The sequence below is a fragment of the Anopheles darlingi genome, chromosome 2, assembly GCF_943734745.1.
Source record: "Anopheles darlingi chromosome 2, idAnoDarlMG_H_01, whole genome shotgun sequence".
Lineage (NCBI taxonomy): Eukaryota > Metazoa > Arthropoda > Insecta > Diptera > Culicidae > Anopheles > Anopheles darlingi.
The window spans coordinates 25,008,798-25,024,788 of NC_064874.1; the positions used below are offsets into that span (position 1 = coordinate 25,008,798).

General features: G+C 47.5%; 3 protein-coding genes across 4 annotated transcripts; 1 reads left to right on the plus strand and 2 right to left on the minus strand.

Annotated features, from left to right (window-relative positions):
* Positions 1-91: 91 nt before the first annotated feature.
* On the minus strand, positions 92-10,618 carry LOC125947911 (transforming growth factor-beta-induced protein ig-h3). 2 transcript variants are annotated; one of them, XM_049673445.1, is made up of 9 exons: positions 10,337-10,618; positions 8,641-8,741; positions 7,646-7,937; positions 3,864-4,034; positions 3,513-3,780; positions 2,896-3,421; positions 1,153-1,778; positions 942-1,067; positions 92-859 (listed from the first exon to the last, which is right to left on the minus strand). In XM_049673445.1, exons 1-9 carry the CDS (start codon positions 10,420-10,422, stop codon positions 368-370), a joined length of 2,688 nt encoding a protein of 895 aa, XP_049529402.1. In that variant the 5' UTR covers positions 10,423-10,618; the 3' UTR covers positions 92-367. The 2 variants fall into 2 exon arrangements, with proteins under 2 accessions (XP_049529402.1, XP_049529401.1); XM_049673444.1 differs by having other exon boundaries at positions 8,641-8,927.
* An 866-nt stretch (positions 10,619-11,484) lies between these two features.
* LOC125947996 (dephospho-CoA kinase domain-containing protein) lies at positions 11,485-15,632 on the minus strand. Its single transcript, XM_049673621.1, has 4 exons — positions 15,554-15,632; positions 12,757-13,058; positions 12,245-12,539; positions 11,485-12,167 (listed from the first exon to the last, which is right to left on the minus strand). Exons 2-4 carry the CDS (start codon positions 12,866-12,868, stop codon positions 11,867-11,869), a joined length of 708 nt encoding a protein of 235 aa, XP_049529578.1. The 5' UTR covers positions 12,869-13,058; positions 15,554-15,632; the 3' UTR covers positions 11,485-11,866.
* Positions 13,312-15,508, plus strand: LOC125947924 (zinc finger protein Xfin-like). Its single transcript, XM_049673482.1, has 2 exons — positions 13,312-13,461; positions 13,521-15,508. Exons 1-2 carry the CDS (start codon positions 13,318-13,320, stop codon positions 15,444-15,446), a joined length of 2,070 nt encoding a protein of 689 aa, XP_049529439.1. The 5' UTR covers positions 13,312-13,317; the 3' UTR covers positions 15,447-15,508.
* Positions 15,633-15,991: the final 359 nt, after the last annotated feature.

Below are 15,991 nucleotides of genomic sequence, written 5' to 3' on the forward strand. Positions count from 1 at the left end.
TATACAGGTCGTTTCATTCTGGATTCTACAGAAATGTACATAAATGCATTTATGATATTTAAAAGTGTTCAAAAGAAATAACACTAAACGATTAATAAGTTGTTGTTTATTCAGTAGATTTTATATAAATATATAGAATTGTAAGACAATTGTGGCTCACTTTGCTTCTCTCCGAGCGATCTCTACAACATTTGTGTCTGGAAGCTCCCGATAATCTTTCTTTATGTTGGACGCTCGTTTAAATAATTAACAAGCGAGCTCCTTCCGGAGAGGGCGGTTTCGACTTCTTCCGATAGAAGCACATCACGGGGATCGCGCACAGATGGTGCACGCGACCAAACTCACACGGACATGCACCCGGTGTGCTTTACTTGAACCAAAACGTTAGCGGACGGCCAAAGTTCGGGAACGGGCTACTGTTGCCACCGTTTCCATTGGCAGACCGCTGTGGCTGCACATTGATCACATCGTTAATCTCGTGAATGATGCCGTTCCGAGCCACAACATCGCACTTGGTGATGCCCGCGTTTTGCACCTGGGGCCGACGATTGCGGTTCAGTTTCAGCTGATGCTGTCCGATCGTCTCGGTCGTACGCACAAACGGCCACTCTGAGGGCACGATACCGGTGCAGCAGATCACGTTTGGCAGAATGTGCGCCCGAATAATACGCTCCAGTTCGTCCTTATTCTCGAGCGTCTCCTGGTACCAAGCGTTCACCTCAAGAAATACATCGTTTTTAGGTACAAGCAGTGTAAGTCCAGAATCTTCCGATGCCAGCAGCTCAGTGAGGTTCGTCTCGCTAACCAGCCGCAGGAACATGCTGTAGTCTGCGTTCGAGCGCAGCGTTTCCAATAGATTCTACCAAAAAAGCAAATAGAAAAAACTATTTAAGCGACCAGCGGCAAGATACTGTTCGCAAACCATTGATCACGGAACTCACCATCTTCGGTACATCCAGAACCTTGTCGATCTCGTGCACTACGGATCCACAAGTTTCCTCATCGAAGTGCGTCAACCGAGCACAGTTAACCGTAGCACGGTTCATGACCGTTGTGAACACGGGGTTCTGCAAGGAAAGCAAAAAAAAAACATTATTTTAGAAAGAACCATCCCTTTGATATTCGTCAACTAATTCCCTTATTATCACGCACCGTTGTGTAGAGATTAACCCGAACTGACTGACCCGCCTTGGTAGCCATGGTTTTCTCCTCCAGCTCGCATGTCTTAATCAGTGGTTCGACCACATGATACTCGAGGAACTCCTTCAGTTCCGCATTATTGCGTAGGCTTTCCGGGTGTTCCTTCAGCTGCCGAATCCAATAGCGGCCCGTTTCCGTCTGCTCAAAAGCTTGATCGGATGGAATGAAAAATGTCTTGTTGCTCATACCATCAAATTCATCCTCCAGGCCAGCATCGGCGATCAGCTGCTTGAAGATCGTCAGATTGTGATTCGCCAGCGTGTTCGAGATTGGCATTCCGCTCTCCGTCGACAGCACAGAGTCGATCACGTGCAGGACACCGTTGCTAGCGACGACATCGCTCTCCTCGATCAGCGCCTGACCATTGATACGCAGCCGCTGGCTCTTCTTGCCTAAGGATGGGTCCTCTTCCATCGTTTCGATTGGATTTTCGGTGCCGCTTGATGGCACCTTCTTGCCAACCATGGCATACTCGAACTCGAGCTTTTCGTTCAGCATGTTGTACGTCGACGTCTTGACACCGTTGACCGCTGCCAGCGAGCAGAACGTTATATCCAGGATGTGGTTCTTCAGAATGTCTAGCGAGAAGGATAAATGAGCGTTAAATTTTACTGTGCCAAAACACCATCCGTTGATCATTCGTAACGGAACATTGGCAGAACGGATCGACAACGATCTAATAAAACCGAAAAGAAGGACCAATAACAATTTGGCACCCGCGATTGAACGTGACTTGCATTGATCATGGAACCTAATGGATTCGATTGTCCTTGAAACGGCCCCATTAGAATGGCCTCGTGTTCTGTGCGGTTACATTTCAAAGAAAATAATCCAGACAAAGATTTGCAAATAATATGCAACGCTAGTTCCATCGACAAAATAATGGATCGAATGTCACAATCCACGTATAATAGACAATCAAGAGAAGATATATTGGGTCTCCCATTTAACGACAAGTTCGGCTGTGTGTAGTGGAGTATGCTACGGAATCCGGGCGTCATCAAATTACTCAATTCGTTGTGATCCAACGTTACAAATTCAAATATGGAAAAAGGAATAAATCAAAAAACCGATCTTGTGAGTGACTCGGCACACACTCAGAAACAATGTGTAGATCGGATGCTATCCGAATGATCTGACGTGCTACTAAATCAATCTTGTTTTTTTGCAGACTTACAATAGAAATGCCTCAACAAGATGGATGATTTGTGCGATTGAATTGAAGACAATTGTCCATTTTTTAACCACGGTGCCAGCAAGAGTATTCTTCGCTCTTGAGTCACGCTTCTTCGCGACAACACAAACGCCACCCGCCGACCGGAGAGCGTAGAGAAGCTCAAGTAAAGAGTGAGAAATTCTGATCACGTATCGGCAGTCACCGCGGGTCCGCAGTGTGGTATAGTATTCAATTGAATGATTTTGTCATGACAATTGGTTGCGGTAATTGTGGTTCCAATGTACTGTGGAGTTTAAGAATGCAAAAAAAGAAGAATCGAACGATACCACTCCTCAACCAACCATACCATGTAAACCACACATCGCAGATGACTGCAGATGGCAAAGCGATTAGTCATTCAGGCGTAAAGTAGCAGTCTACGTACATTCTGGTATGGAATGGGGATGCCATTTCGCCCCGGTCCTTCCGTTCGCTCTCCGCAATTTTAAATATGTAGCCCCCCTTTCCAAGCTACTTACTTTGAGCGCATCCGTTGCCGGCCTTCAGCTTTCGTCGAATGTCTTTGTCCAGCTTCAGGAACGCTTCGTCGTTCGGGGCAAACACGGTGAAGTGCTTATCATCGCCCTGCTCGCGCAGCATCTTGTCCAGTCCGGTCATTTCAAGGAAGGTACGCATCAGCGTCATATCATCGCGTCCCTCGATAATGTCCATCAGGGAGTTACGAGCCGGTACAAGCACCCGATCGACCACGTGCACGATGCCACGCTCGGTCACGCGGTTCAGTTTCACCAGCGGCGCACAGTTTGCCGTATAGCGGTACGGGTGTTCGGCATGTTCACGGGCCATGGCCGCCGGACCACGCGGGTAGATGTTGATGCGAATGTTTGCTCCGGGAAGCTCCGTCTTGAGCAGTTGCTCGTTGCTGATATCCTCGATGTGGTATGAACCGTTGACTGTGTGGCCCAAGATCACATCCCGGGCGGTCATGCTAGCGAAATCGATGGCTCGTTTCGCGCGAGCCGACGGATCAAACGCAACCAGATTCTGTGTGGGGAAGTGGACGAACGATACAACATTGCAGACAGGTCGCATCCATCCAAAAAAAAATACCCCTTCTCTCGGACTGCAAACTTACGTTTTCCCACATCTGCTCGGCGAAGCTGGTGTAGGCATTGTCGGGTACGACAAATAGTGTTACCTCGTTCTCAAGCGTGGCCTCCAGACCACTCTTCTTGAGCGTCGCAATAAACTCCTTCGCACCGAGCCGTTCGGCGGTATCCTCCATCGAGTGCAGATCCATCTTCTCGCAGTGAGCATTCGGTGGTCCGTTTCGGGGACGACCGTATCCATGGCAACACTGGCGGGTGATCTTTTCCGTGCGCTTGCGACCATTTACATTCTTACTGTTAGGGGATAGGAGAGGCGCTCGTTGCTGTTCAGGGACTTGTTGAACTTATACTAACTTTTATTTAGCAGTTACACTTACATTGAGGTGCAGACATATTTGTGTTGCTTTTCGGCACACGATTCAACGTTCAGGTTGAAGGAGCTGAATCCGAAGACACCCGCACCGGTACCACCGTTTACCGCAACCTCCTGGTTGTCATCCGCAGCGATGTCTTCCTCCTTTTCTTCACGCTCCGTGCACACGTTTTCACTATAGCAAGAAAAGAATCAACATGGAAAGTCGGTCAAAGAAAGCGATGCTATTTATTTTAGTTTTGCTCCAAAATCAATGTGTTTCCTCGCAAGATGGGCGCTTCTTTTAAAACTAACAGGAAGAGGAGATGCTAACCCTGAACCCGCTATTCTAGCTATGCAGTCGAAGACCTTGCAAAGAACGTTTATCCAATGTCGTCCTCTTGCCTAATTGGATCATCTAGGTCGAATCTATAATGAAGTGGTCAAAAAGTAAAAACCCAAAGCCTATCCATGCCGCTATGACCTCAAACAGCACAGCGAAACGGACAGGGCCCCTTGGAAATCTTATTCAAAACATTAGACACCAAAGAGGTTCCGATCCGCCAGGGTGCCCTCTAGATGAGGAGAGGTTTCACAGTAACAATGCAATGCTGCTCTGGGTTTGTTTTTGCGCGTTATCGTGGGAATCTATCTGCTCCGGCACAAATGTATCTCGCGTTGGCTCAGGAGGAATTAATTGCAACAACCGAGGATAAAAAATGAAAACGCGGAAACTTGTCAATAGATCTGGGTTTTTTGCGATTCTGAAAAATATTAAAATCGCTCCTATTGTGCATTGAGTGACTGGCAATCTGCTAACCTAATGATGGCAAGCTGAGATAAACTAAAAGGATCCGGCTCAATGATCATCCGGCTCAATGATCATTTGTTTCAATTTTGCGTCTCGTCTGTCTGGTTCTTCTTTTTTTTCATGAAAAAGCCAAAATTCTGAAATCACCAGATGCAAGCTGTCGCAAGCATCGCGCGCGCACATCACACTATCGTGCGCAATTTCGTGCGGCCACCACAACGAGACTAATGCGATTCAAACCAATTCCCGGCGTAAATCATCCCTCTTCTGCATTTGCGTTGAGAATATGATTACGGAGGACTGAGCAGCATCGCAGCAGCCACACTATACTTCCCCCTAACCGCATCAGTAAAGCTGGAAAACGGGGAGTCCATGTCCTCGAGTGCTCCGAGACCCACAAAGCCAGACAGAGAATGGATGCGCGAATCACAAGGCACAAGGGTGGTCGCCGCTATGCGGTGTAAATCATAAATTACCGTCGCGGCACACACAGGCGGACTTGAGGGTGCTGTCCCCTTCTCCACCTTGTGGCCCCGGGTTGACCACTGGAATCTATTAACCTTTGTCCGGTGGTTTAGCACCAATTGACACACACTGACTAGCGGACCGGTAAATCTGCGTGCGGCGGCTAACTCTCGACGAGTGCTGCTGCCTCTTCGAGCTCATCTTCCTTGTCGCTGACAATGCAGGCAGAAGCATCGATTGTGAGCAGAAGTTGTAAAGACATCATCTGCTCGCAAAGCAAATTCTCACGGAACTACAATTGTTTGGAAACACTCCCGTCGTCCGGCGTTCCTATGGCGGATCGCTACTCGTTGGTTCGATCGACGATCTACAGTGCTCAAGATCTGCGATCACGTTTCGCGACGCGAAACGTTGCCGTGACAAATGAATGGACAGGATGATTTGGATTGATCAAACGATGGGTAAATACTCTTTGTAAATATTTGTAAGAATTGAGGTCATGCTTAAGGGCGATTCTCGCGGAACTTACATCGTTACAAACAGATCCGAAATCCGGCTATGCCCATTATAGTTTTACTAACAGTGGATTGCTTGTTATTCTTCTTTGCACGACAAGTATGTGTTGAAGATGGGAGCTTCTGGGTGGAAATCGAAACATTTTTCTTATTGCCACAGAAACGAATTTCGAAACGATAAAGCTTCAAAATGCTCCAAAGGTAACGATATATTGCTCCGCAAACTGTATTGCACTATCGAGTGTACGTGCTGCTGTTGCGGATTAGGAATCAATTTATGGTTCTGCACCCTTTACAATACCCGATTTGTGTTGCTCATGCAACGAAAGCGCGATCAGGCGGATTAGGTAGAGAAACGTGTTAGTTGTAAGATATGGACCCGTATATCAAACTTACACGGCATGTGCAGTGCAATTTTGAGGCAATTGGTGGGATAAAGTCAATTCCACCGGTGGCCCCAAACTCACGATGTGACGTGCAACTCACAGCAAAGCTCAGACAAATTGTTCGCGAATTTTGCTTTACTTTGGCTGTTGGTCCCAAAACCCGACACCAAATCCCACGCATGATAGGATTGAAAAGGCGCACAATGAAGCACACACAATGCTGGTAGCTAGCAAAGTATCAAGGTTTTTGGATAGGTCTCTATGCGCGCCGGCGAGTAGCAATCTCGTGGTCCAGTTGCCGAATCACGACCGGAATCACGAATGTGCGAATTTCTCTATTTCAAGTCCCAAGAACCTTATTAGGTTTACCGTAACCGTCATAATGAGAACCACCGTCAAGTACGTATGTCAAATTGCTGGGAGATCAGAAAGTCGTAAAGCCCAGCGTTACCCGAAAACCAGATTCGAAAGAATGTTGTACCTCGCCGGCTCTTGCCTCTAGGGTTTACATTCTCGGGTCGCTGTGTGTGCCGCTTCCTGGGGGCGGCTATTTACCATTTGTCTAGACTAATAGTTACCCGAAAACTGGGACGTTCGTTTTGCTATGAAACCCACGCTTGGTGAGGGTACAAAAGAGCAGAAACACTAGGAATTCTGCCTGACGCCAGACGTGTTTCCTCCTCATAAGAGCCTTACAGATCGCAAAAGCAACAATCTGCTGCTTTGCGGAAGATCGATAAGATCACCAAGCAGTGCGAAGTAGAAAACTATTGACGGTGAAAGGTCTCGCCTCTTTCCTCCTCTCTCTCCTCTTGCGTGGATTTCCCTTTGCGTGTAGGTCTACCAATAATATGGAAATGAAACGCAGCCCAGAACAAACAAACGGATGCTACTTTCTCATCATTCACGCCACACGAGATGTGACGAGTGGTCCAACACCATCGCTAACCTCGTCATCAGCGGTTTGCTGCGACGATGTAAAAACGAAATAGTTTCACTTACTCTGCATAGACACACTCGGAATGGCCGTAAAAAGCTTTCTTAACCGTTTCCCTCACCGAGGGTATTAACTCACTTTAACCCATAAGACCGAAAACTGGCGGAGCGCAAGCACGGTTTACAAAACATCGGCAAACTTGCTGACCAAAGCGCACAGTAGACAACACCAGAATCTATGCCCTCACTCACGTATCATGAAGAACACGTTGTCATTATGGTCGTCATCGTTGCCGCTCGACATCATAAGTACGTTTTGCCAACTGTAACTGTTGTATTTACGCGTTGCCGTACGTGGGCATTACAAGAGTTCCTGTAGACCAGCTACAACGGGAGCATGCAAACAATTTTATGCACGCACGAGCCTTACTATCCAACACCCACTTTTTTTAACAGACAACCGAAGCGCGTCCGATTTAACATGATGATAGCCAGATATTGCGCCATATTTGGTGCATTGTACGACCGATGCGACACATTTGTACCAACGCGCCCTCGTTGCTCTTCCTTTCGCTATTACACATGCTGCACCTCACACATCGGTGAACTCGCGCATGGATTCGTTATCGAGATGGCATCGTTCGTGATGTTGAAGGCGGTAATTGCATGGCGAGATTAGCACGCAATGACTTACCCTTTCCACCATGGTCGGTTAGCGTGCAGATCGAAGAATCCGAATCCACCGGGTAACCCGGAGCCGAAAAAGCCCGTCTCCAGTGGCGTGTTAAAGAACGTGTTGAAGTGATGCTGGAACAGCGAGCTCGTATCGAATGGTGGTCGCTGCGGTTGATGTGCCGGACCATCGATCGTTTCCGCATCGGGATGACCGATTGGCCGCGATGGTGACGCTGGCTGACGGTGCAGCGGACGCCGTTCGTCCGGGTTACGATGGGTCAACTCATCGCTGATCGTCTCGACGTCCGATTCTGTGGTGTTGGGATAAAGTAAGAGGTGGAGCGAACGGATTAAGTATATGCCAGGGGCTGGAATGGACGATGATCTATGTTGATGCGCTCGATCGAGCTTCGAAAAAAAACAATCGTATTATTATGCGGATCATGATCAACGACGTGACTTGTCGAATGATTATCTCCACTCAAAGTACAGTGCCCCGTCCGTATCTCCACGCGGACTGGGGCTTGCGAAATGCGCTGTGTTTGTGATTTATGGATGACATACTCGCAAGGTAATTCTATGATCGTATGATTCACATCACACTAGCTTAATATTAATTTGATCACGGTACAGCATCTACCGAATGATCTTTAAGAGATGAACTGAACGCTTGAGCCAAGTACAGCTCGTCGTTGTTCGTTCGCTATCTTACTTCTCCGCGAAGTTCAATGTACTACACCACGGTACGAGTCATTGAACAGACAGCGAGCTTAAAGACGCAGCGAACTGTAACGGAGTTGTGCTGCTGCTGCCCCTGACCAATCCGATCGTTTGCGGTAATCACGTGGAACTAGCGGGATGCAATTAAGTATACCATCTGCTTCTACTGCCTCTCGGTCAAATGGACTTCGGCGAACCAATTGGCCTCGGCACATCGTCCCAGAAAACTGAGATGATGGTGAGACCAGAGCAAAGAAAGGGTATTATACTAGACCGATGACGAGTGCTACTTACCAAGGGATTCGCGATCCTGCACTCGACCGGCAAGACCGGCAAGACCGGCAACTCCTAGCGTTGCACTCTCGGTATCGTCGTACACCTCCGGTTCCGGTACCCTGTAAAAGCGATGATCGACACGGTCAGGTAGGTTGTGCGGAAATATTGCCAAGTGGAACGGATTGAGGCTGCTTAACGGATGACGATCCTCATCGCCATCCACCATCGACGGATCCTCGTAGTGCCAATCGTCAATATCGCCCATGATGCTGGCCAGCCGAACCATTTCGTCCTCGTTCAAGGGACTGTGTCACAGTACCGGGCGGGCGTAAACGGGCGGAAATGCGTGCATGTGGGGTGTGTATGTGTGCACAATTCACGGCGCATTGTGTTCCCACCAACCGCGTTTCGGCGGGTTAGGGTAGGTGGTGGGTTGGTATGTTTGAAAAGTAGTGTAATGCCCAGGTGTTACGCAGGGTGTGCGTGTGTGCACCAGTTTGTCGATGCAGAGCGCATAAGGGTTGCAGATCACATCGATCGTTCCATAGCGTATGGGTAAAGATCGAGCAATGCAGTAACACAGCACAATGCAAGATGGAAGGTGGTTGTGGGTGGCATTGTTGAGTGTGGTGTGAGATCGTTTGGTTAGATGAAAAAAAAAATAATAAAGAGAGAAAAAAAAACCAAAACCATTTTCAAATTATAAACAAGTTAGAAGAACCTTCAGGACCAGGTCGCTGTCGGTCCTCTGAATGTAATACGCGGTACGAGGGATTAATAACAAACATTTGCATGGGTTAAAGGAACAGAGATAAGCACACCAATGCTATTGATGATGGGGCCTGTGCTGATGATTCATGGAATTGCGCTTATATCGGGCAGAATGATCGAGTGTCTAGTTCAGCTCCTAACTGGACTATATCAGAATTGGCTTAGTATCTCTTATTTGGGAAGCGTAGTGATTCGTACGCAGTAACAACATCGCCCCTACTTAGCCACTGACCGGACACGGCTGCGGTAACAGCAACAGCAGTGATTGAATAATGAGTCGCTTATCTGATTATGCGCATCTTTCTGCAACTGACACTATGAATCTATTACGCTTGCCTCCCCATCGGACCGTTGCTGATTCTGTATCACTCGGTCTCAGTTCGTCCAAGGGAAACCGATGTCACGACGGGTGCACGTTGACGCAAAACGTTTTTTCTTTCTTTCTAGAATCATCTGGCACACGAGCACCACCGTGAGACTAGAAGTTGTCCGAGTGCACTCTAATCACAGAGCACTATACTGCTTACCCGGTCCGAGAGAATGCAACCGGGTACAACAGCGGAGTACAGCGCAAAAAAAGTTCCAGTCCCGTTCTGAAACCGCTGCATTTCACGCGCTCCGGAGATGAAAGATAATTAAAATTAAATGCTCCTCGACATGGCGGAGAGAGAACAAAAAAAGCTGCACAGCAAAACATATAACAGGGATCTGGACCTAATTAGAGAACTGGAGCTCACTTTGGATGGCGAGTGGATATGAAGTTGGAACAAAAAACAAAAACGGAGGTTCTGGATTGAAACAAGCCACAAAACGCACAAGCACTCGAGAGTTCTGATTGGCTGACGGAAATGATGGAGATGATAGGAGCATGGGAGTGAAAGAATTTCAAAGGATCAACCAGCGGAGAATGGCGGGGAAAAGCAGGCAAAAAAGGATCATTTACTCGAAACAGGTCACCGATCCAGCCAGTAGCGCCACCGCTGCTAGCAGCGCCCACGGTGAACATGTTGGACGGAATCGACGTGCCATCCTGCTGCAGCTATGGTTTCTTCGTATCACCAGCACTGTCGTTTGCAATTGGCACACACCAAAAAACCCACTTTATTAATTTCACTTCACGAATCTTTTCTGTTTGTAGAGCCTCCAGAAAGGGGGAACCGTGTATGTCGTGGCGCTTCACTCCGATACCTGCGTGCGATGGGATCGTTTCCAAGAAAATAACCGCGGGAACCGGTGCACCGGTATTTATAAGCTGCTCCGTTCGGCTTCGCTCTCGGTTCGGGCGGGGTACCCGAGTGTGCTAGCGAACCAATTGTGCGCTGCGTCGTCCGTCCACGCACCCGCCTCGGCCCCGGGCCTATCCTACAGCTGATCGTAAGCAAACAGCGAACAGATGTTATTAGTATTAAGCGGGCGAAGAAAGCGAAGAAGATCACCGACGATCAACAACTGGAAGGAGGACGCATCCGCTAGTCGCTTATTCGCGCGACGAACTGCGAAACCGGTACAAGAGGAAGAGAGAAAGAGAGAAAGATTTTGTTTTCTGGAAGTTTCATCCCCCTGGCCATTTCTGTCTTCCTTGGGTTGAATCGTTCTGCATCCGATCTGCCACCATCTTCTAACCGAACACCGAGCGAAGATCATGTTAAGAAAGGGTTCGAAACGCATCATCGCCGATCCGCTGTGGCCGGTACCTTTCTCCTGGAAACAATGGCCCCCGGTGAAAGCACTGCGTTGTGACAAAATTGGCGTAGTTTTGACCACACGAAACTTGTTTCGTGTGAAAGGAAAAATTAAAAATGGGAATCCCAGGATTACTTTGTAAAGCGAAAAGGGTAATATTCACCAGAATGATCGGGAGGCTTCTACGAATCGTAAGCAAACGAGTTCACTATCGCTATACGAAGGTTCATGCAATTTACGTCCGCTCGTCACTGCTATCGTCGTACTGCTGTTGAAAGACACTTTTGTCTCTTGTTAACAAGTTGATAAGCGCACCATGAATTTCGTTACATGGCGTAACAATGTTCAAGGACTATTGAGTTAAGAGGGAAACGCATGTCTTTTTTGGATTTTTCTTTCATTTCCGACTATATTCTCCACTAGACGAATCAATCATTTCGTTCATTTGTTTGGTTATATTTCCCTCGAAATGGAATAAAGGCTTCATTCTATCCCTATACCATCGACGCCTTACTGATCTATGCACGTGACATCTTCTATTCGGTTTTAAATGCCATACAAATAGGGGTCCGTGGACGCACTGCACAAAGTGAAATTAGAACACAAAGTGATAAAACAATACACAGAAAATATCGCTTTTCGACACCTCATCTACCATTAACAAAGGACAACGGAAAACACAAAACAATCATGGCAAAGCTGGAGTGAAAACAGGAACATAGGAACGCAACTAGAACTGGGATCGTGGACCATCGACATCTATCGAGCACCGCGTCTAACAGGCGGTTTATCAGTTCGTGCCGTACCACTTGTACTTATAGTTTAGAATCCAAGCGATACTGGAAACGAGCAGGGCCGCTGTCGCAAATATGACACCCCGGATCTTCCAGTGTTGATTGCTATCCTGCAGAATGGCGAGGATTTTGAGCGTCTGCTCCTCGGTATCCCGGAACGTCCCTGAGTTCTCAATGACAAAATGTGACTGTTCGCATTTCAATTCAAGCGGCATTTGCGCCTTGATGCGTTTCGTCGCTTCCGCCTCGGTGTATTTGCTGCGATCGATCAGTCGTGCTACTTGTATGTCTTCCTCGCTAAAAAAAAGAAACAAGGATATTCAGTACATTTCCTGCCACAGGCGCTTTCTTTTGATCGCCCCAACGCAACTTACCAGGTCACGGTGATAATTTTGTGGATAAAGTTAAGCATTATTCTGGTTTCAAACAGAAGCGGCAGATCCATCACTACGAAGTTGTGACCCAACAGAAAGCACTTGATGACTGATTTGTAGATGATCCGGTGTATCTCCGGGTGCGTGATTTCATTGAGCTGTTTCCGTTTCTCGACGTCATCGAAAATGATGCGACCCAGTGCCTCTCGATTCAGCTCGCCACTGTCCTCGTGAAAGACAGCCTCTCCAAACGTTGCCTTAATTTTATGCCACGCTGGGCGACCCGGTTCCACGACTGAAAATAGCGTGAGGATAAAACAAAAGACGATCAATAAACGCACGATCAGTAAGCTGATGATGGTGACGATGGGTCATTGCTGTAGGTTTGTTTGCTTATGCAACCAACTAGACCGCATATGCTAAACGAAGCGCCACACCTTCCCACATCCGGCGACCGAACAATCCTCGCTAGCCCGCTGTAATTGACCCTAAAAGCAAGGCAACCCACGTACCTTCTCGCGCTATGGCATCCGCATCGATCACGGGCACTCCATTGTCCCGGAATATCTTCGTCACTGTGCTCTTTCCGGAGGCCACACCGCCAGTTAACGCCACCAGAAACATTGCTTACCACCGACTCGGTATCTGTCCGTTCCTTGCCCTCACTCTTTGACCGTAACGGCACCACCACGAGGGTTAGCGTTCGTTCTGGTGCGGTTCCTCTGCACGATTAACCCGCCGGTACACGATTTCCACCGCTGACGAAGAGGCTCACGGTTGGTGGCTGGTTTAGCAAGGAACACCGGTGCACGAGCTGGCAATCAAATGGAACAGAGCAAAGCGTTTTCTCGGTCGTTTTCAGAAGAATTCATCAACTCATTTTTCAACCGGAGACCAAAACAACGAAAAAAACAACGAAGGGCCCATGCAGCTCAAATCTCTACCCATGCAGCGAAAATCGAGGCCCGTTGATGTGCCTAGTGGTTTTGTCCAACCCTGCACAATCGTGACTGGGAGACGCGCTTTATCAGCTGGCGATCCAAAACAAAAGATTTCCCAAGATTTTCTTCAACATGCAGTCGACTCTAGATGAAGTTCTGTGCAAATGCTGCGGTGATACAGCAGGGAACCGGTTTCAAGGATTACACCAGAACGTGTCGGTGAATGGAAAGGAGCTGATGGTGCGCAAAATGTTTGATATATTCCACATTCCTCAGGTAATTTTTAACAGCCCCTGCAAGGTGGTATCGGCGCTAATCCTTTTTCTGTATTGCAGGAAATTTGCTTAGTGGAAGAGGATGTTGTGTGTGAACACTGCTTGGAACAGCTGAAGTTCTGCTACCAATTTTACGATAAATTCCTCGACGTAATAGCATCTGCCACTAGAGTACCTCCACGCAGTCTTCAGATTCTCGAGCAGGACGAAGTATCGCTTACTTGCAGCTTGTGTGAAGCCTCTTTCGTCAATAATTTAGATTTGGAAAAGCATACCAAAATCATCCACTCACCCGGGAAGTACTACTACTGTGCGGCGTGTGAAAAGTATTTCATTACCAAGCGAGGCATGATACAGCATACGGCAGCGATTCACCATGATGCAAGCGAAACGTTCTCGTGTGACATTTGCCAAAGATCTTTTACTACGAGAAACAACTACCAGAATCACATGCGATATCACAAGGATTATGTGTGCCATTTCTGTAACACCGGTTGGTTAACTGAGTCCAACTTACTGCAGCATGTCAGTGCGAATCACGCCGATCGCCTGTTTGTGTGCCCGTTCTGCGATCGCAAAGATCGATTGCGGAAAACTCTCAACCGGCACGTGCGATCCAGTCATCATCCACAAAGCTGTGTTTTCTTCTGTGGCTACTGTGGTATCGGTAGTACGGGCTACGATAATTTAGAATCACTAAACGACCATCTGAGGCAGTTGCATGAAGAAGAGAGCGCACCAGCGAACGCATACGATCACCTGTTGAACGACAGTCTGTTCGTGAAGGAGCTACCAGCGCTGGAACTAGCACCGCCTGAATCCATCGACAAAGAGCAGGAAGAATTTCTACAAAATGTAAATCTAACCCGCACCAACCAAAGCAACGAAAGCAGCAAAGTAAAACCGGATGGCGGCGGGTTAGCCGAAGCGAGGTTTGACCAAAAGACTGTGCTGGAAGACTTTCTGGATGAGGCGTTCGAGAACAACGAAATATGGGAAAAGTACATCGAGAACGGTGAAGAGTATCTGATCGATGATTACGACTTCTACCTGAAAAGGATAGAGGAACCGCAGCAGGAATCGGGCAAATATCCTTGCCCGCACTGTAGTGATCGTAGTTTCTCGAAGCAGTTCCAATTGATGGTTCATTTGGCGGAACAGCACGATATCGCCAGCCTGGTGTGCAACGATTGTGGTGCGAGTTTTGCAAGCCTGCAGAGCTACCGCACACATCGTCGGGAGCACATGAAGGAGAACGTTCGCTTTCGGGAGAGCAACATCCCGGAAGTGGAGGAGGCGCTGTCGCTGGTTCATAGTACCGCATTGGACTATACGGTTCGCGAGGAAGAGAGCTGTTATCGATTCACATGTAGCCTGTGTGATCGGTCATTTTTGCGAAAGCACAACTTAGAGAAACACACGTGTGCCTTCTACAAGCGCCATCAACAGGAAACGGGCGAACGGCCGACAATTAGGTGTCAGTACTGTGATTTTCAATCCCACGTCGCGAAGGAGGTATTCATTCATCAGCGCAAGCATCAAGAGGAAGGCCAGGAAAGTATCTACTGCACGCTGTGCGATCGTCGATTTAGCTCTACCTCTGGGCTAAAGTATCACCTAAAGCGCCACACGGGCATCAAGGCATTTACATGTTTGTACTGTGGGAAGAACTTTACGGCCAACTCGAACCTTAACGCTCACATAAGGAATGTACACAGTGACCACAAGTCATTTGGCTGTCCGGAGTGCGAGGAAACGTTTGCATCGAAAGACCACCTGAACAAGCACCAACGATCACGCCATCGCCAGGAACGGTCATTTGTGTGCAGTGACTGTGGAAAGGCCTACTTCCAGCGTTCACATCTTAATGAACATGTGGCTGCCTGCCATCGAGAATATCGGTATCGGTGTAACATTTGCAACAATTCATACGCCGCGCGTGGTTCTCTGAAAAGACATCAGCTGCAGAAGCATCTTTTGGACTAAGGGATCTTATCGTGGCATACAGAAATAGTATGCGAAGTAATAAACAGTGTTTGTAAATTGAACTGATAACGTTAGTTCTTTATCTACTAAAACGAAAAAACGATTACCGTTTAATTTAATATATTTTCTTTCCCTTCTCATTTACTCCGCATTACTTTGTTACACTATTAAATATCAACTTTAAATTGGTTTGTCTGATTGCAATAGCAAATGAACTGTAGCGAGTTTTAATTGTTTTCTAACTTCCTTTTTACCGTATCGATACCGCCATTTAAATTATATCATCTTCAGCCATCGTCTGCCTTTCGTTTCATATTTGCACAGCAGTTTTTGCAAACTAGTTCACTATTGACCTTCCACACTAACGCATAGCACCGGACTCTATTATGCGGTACGTAAATATGATCGCGAGCTAATGCGTATGGTTATGGAACGATTTGGAGTAGGGTTTGCCAATATCTGTGACTGGCAGGACATCAAGTATGTACACATCGAAGATAGTACCTGCTTGAAAACGACAAATAGCGAACGAAGAGGGAGTAGGG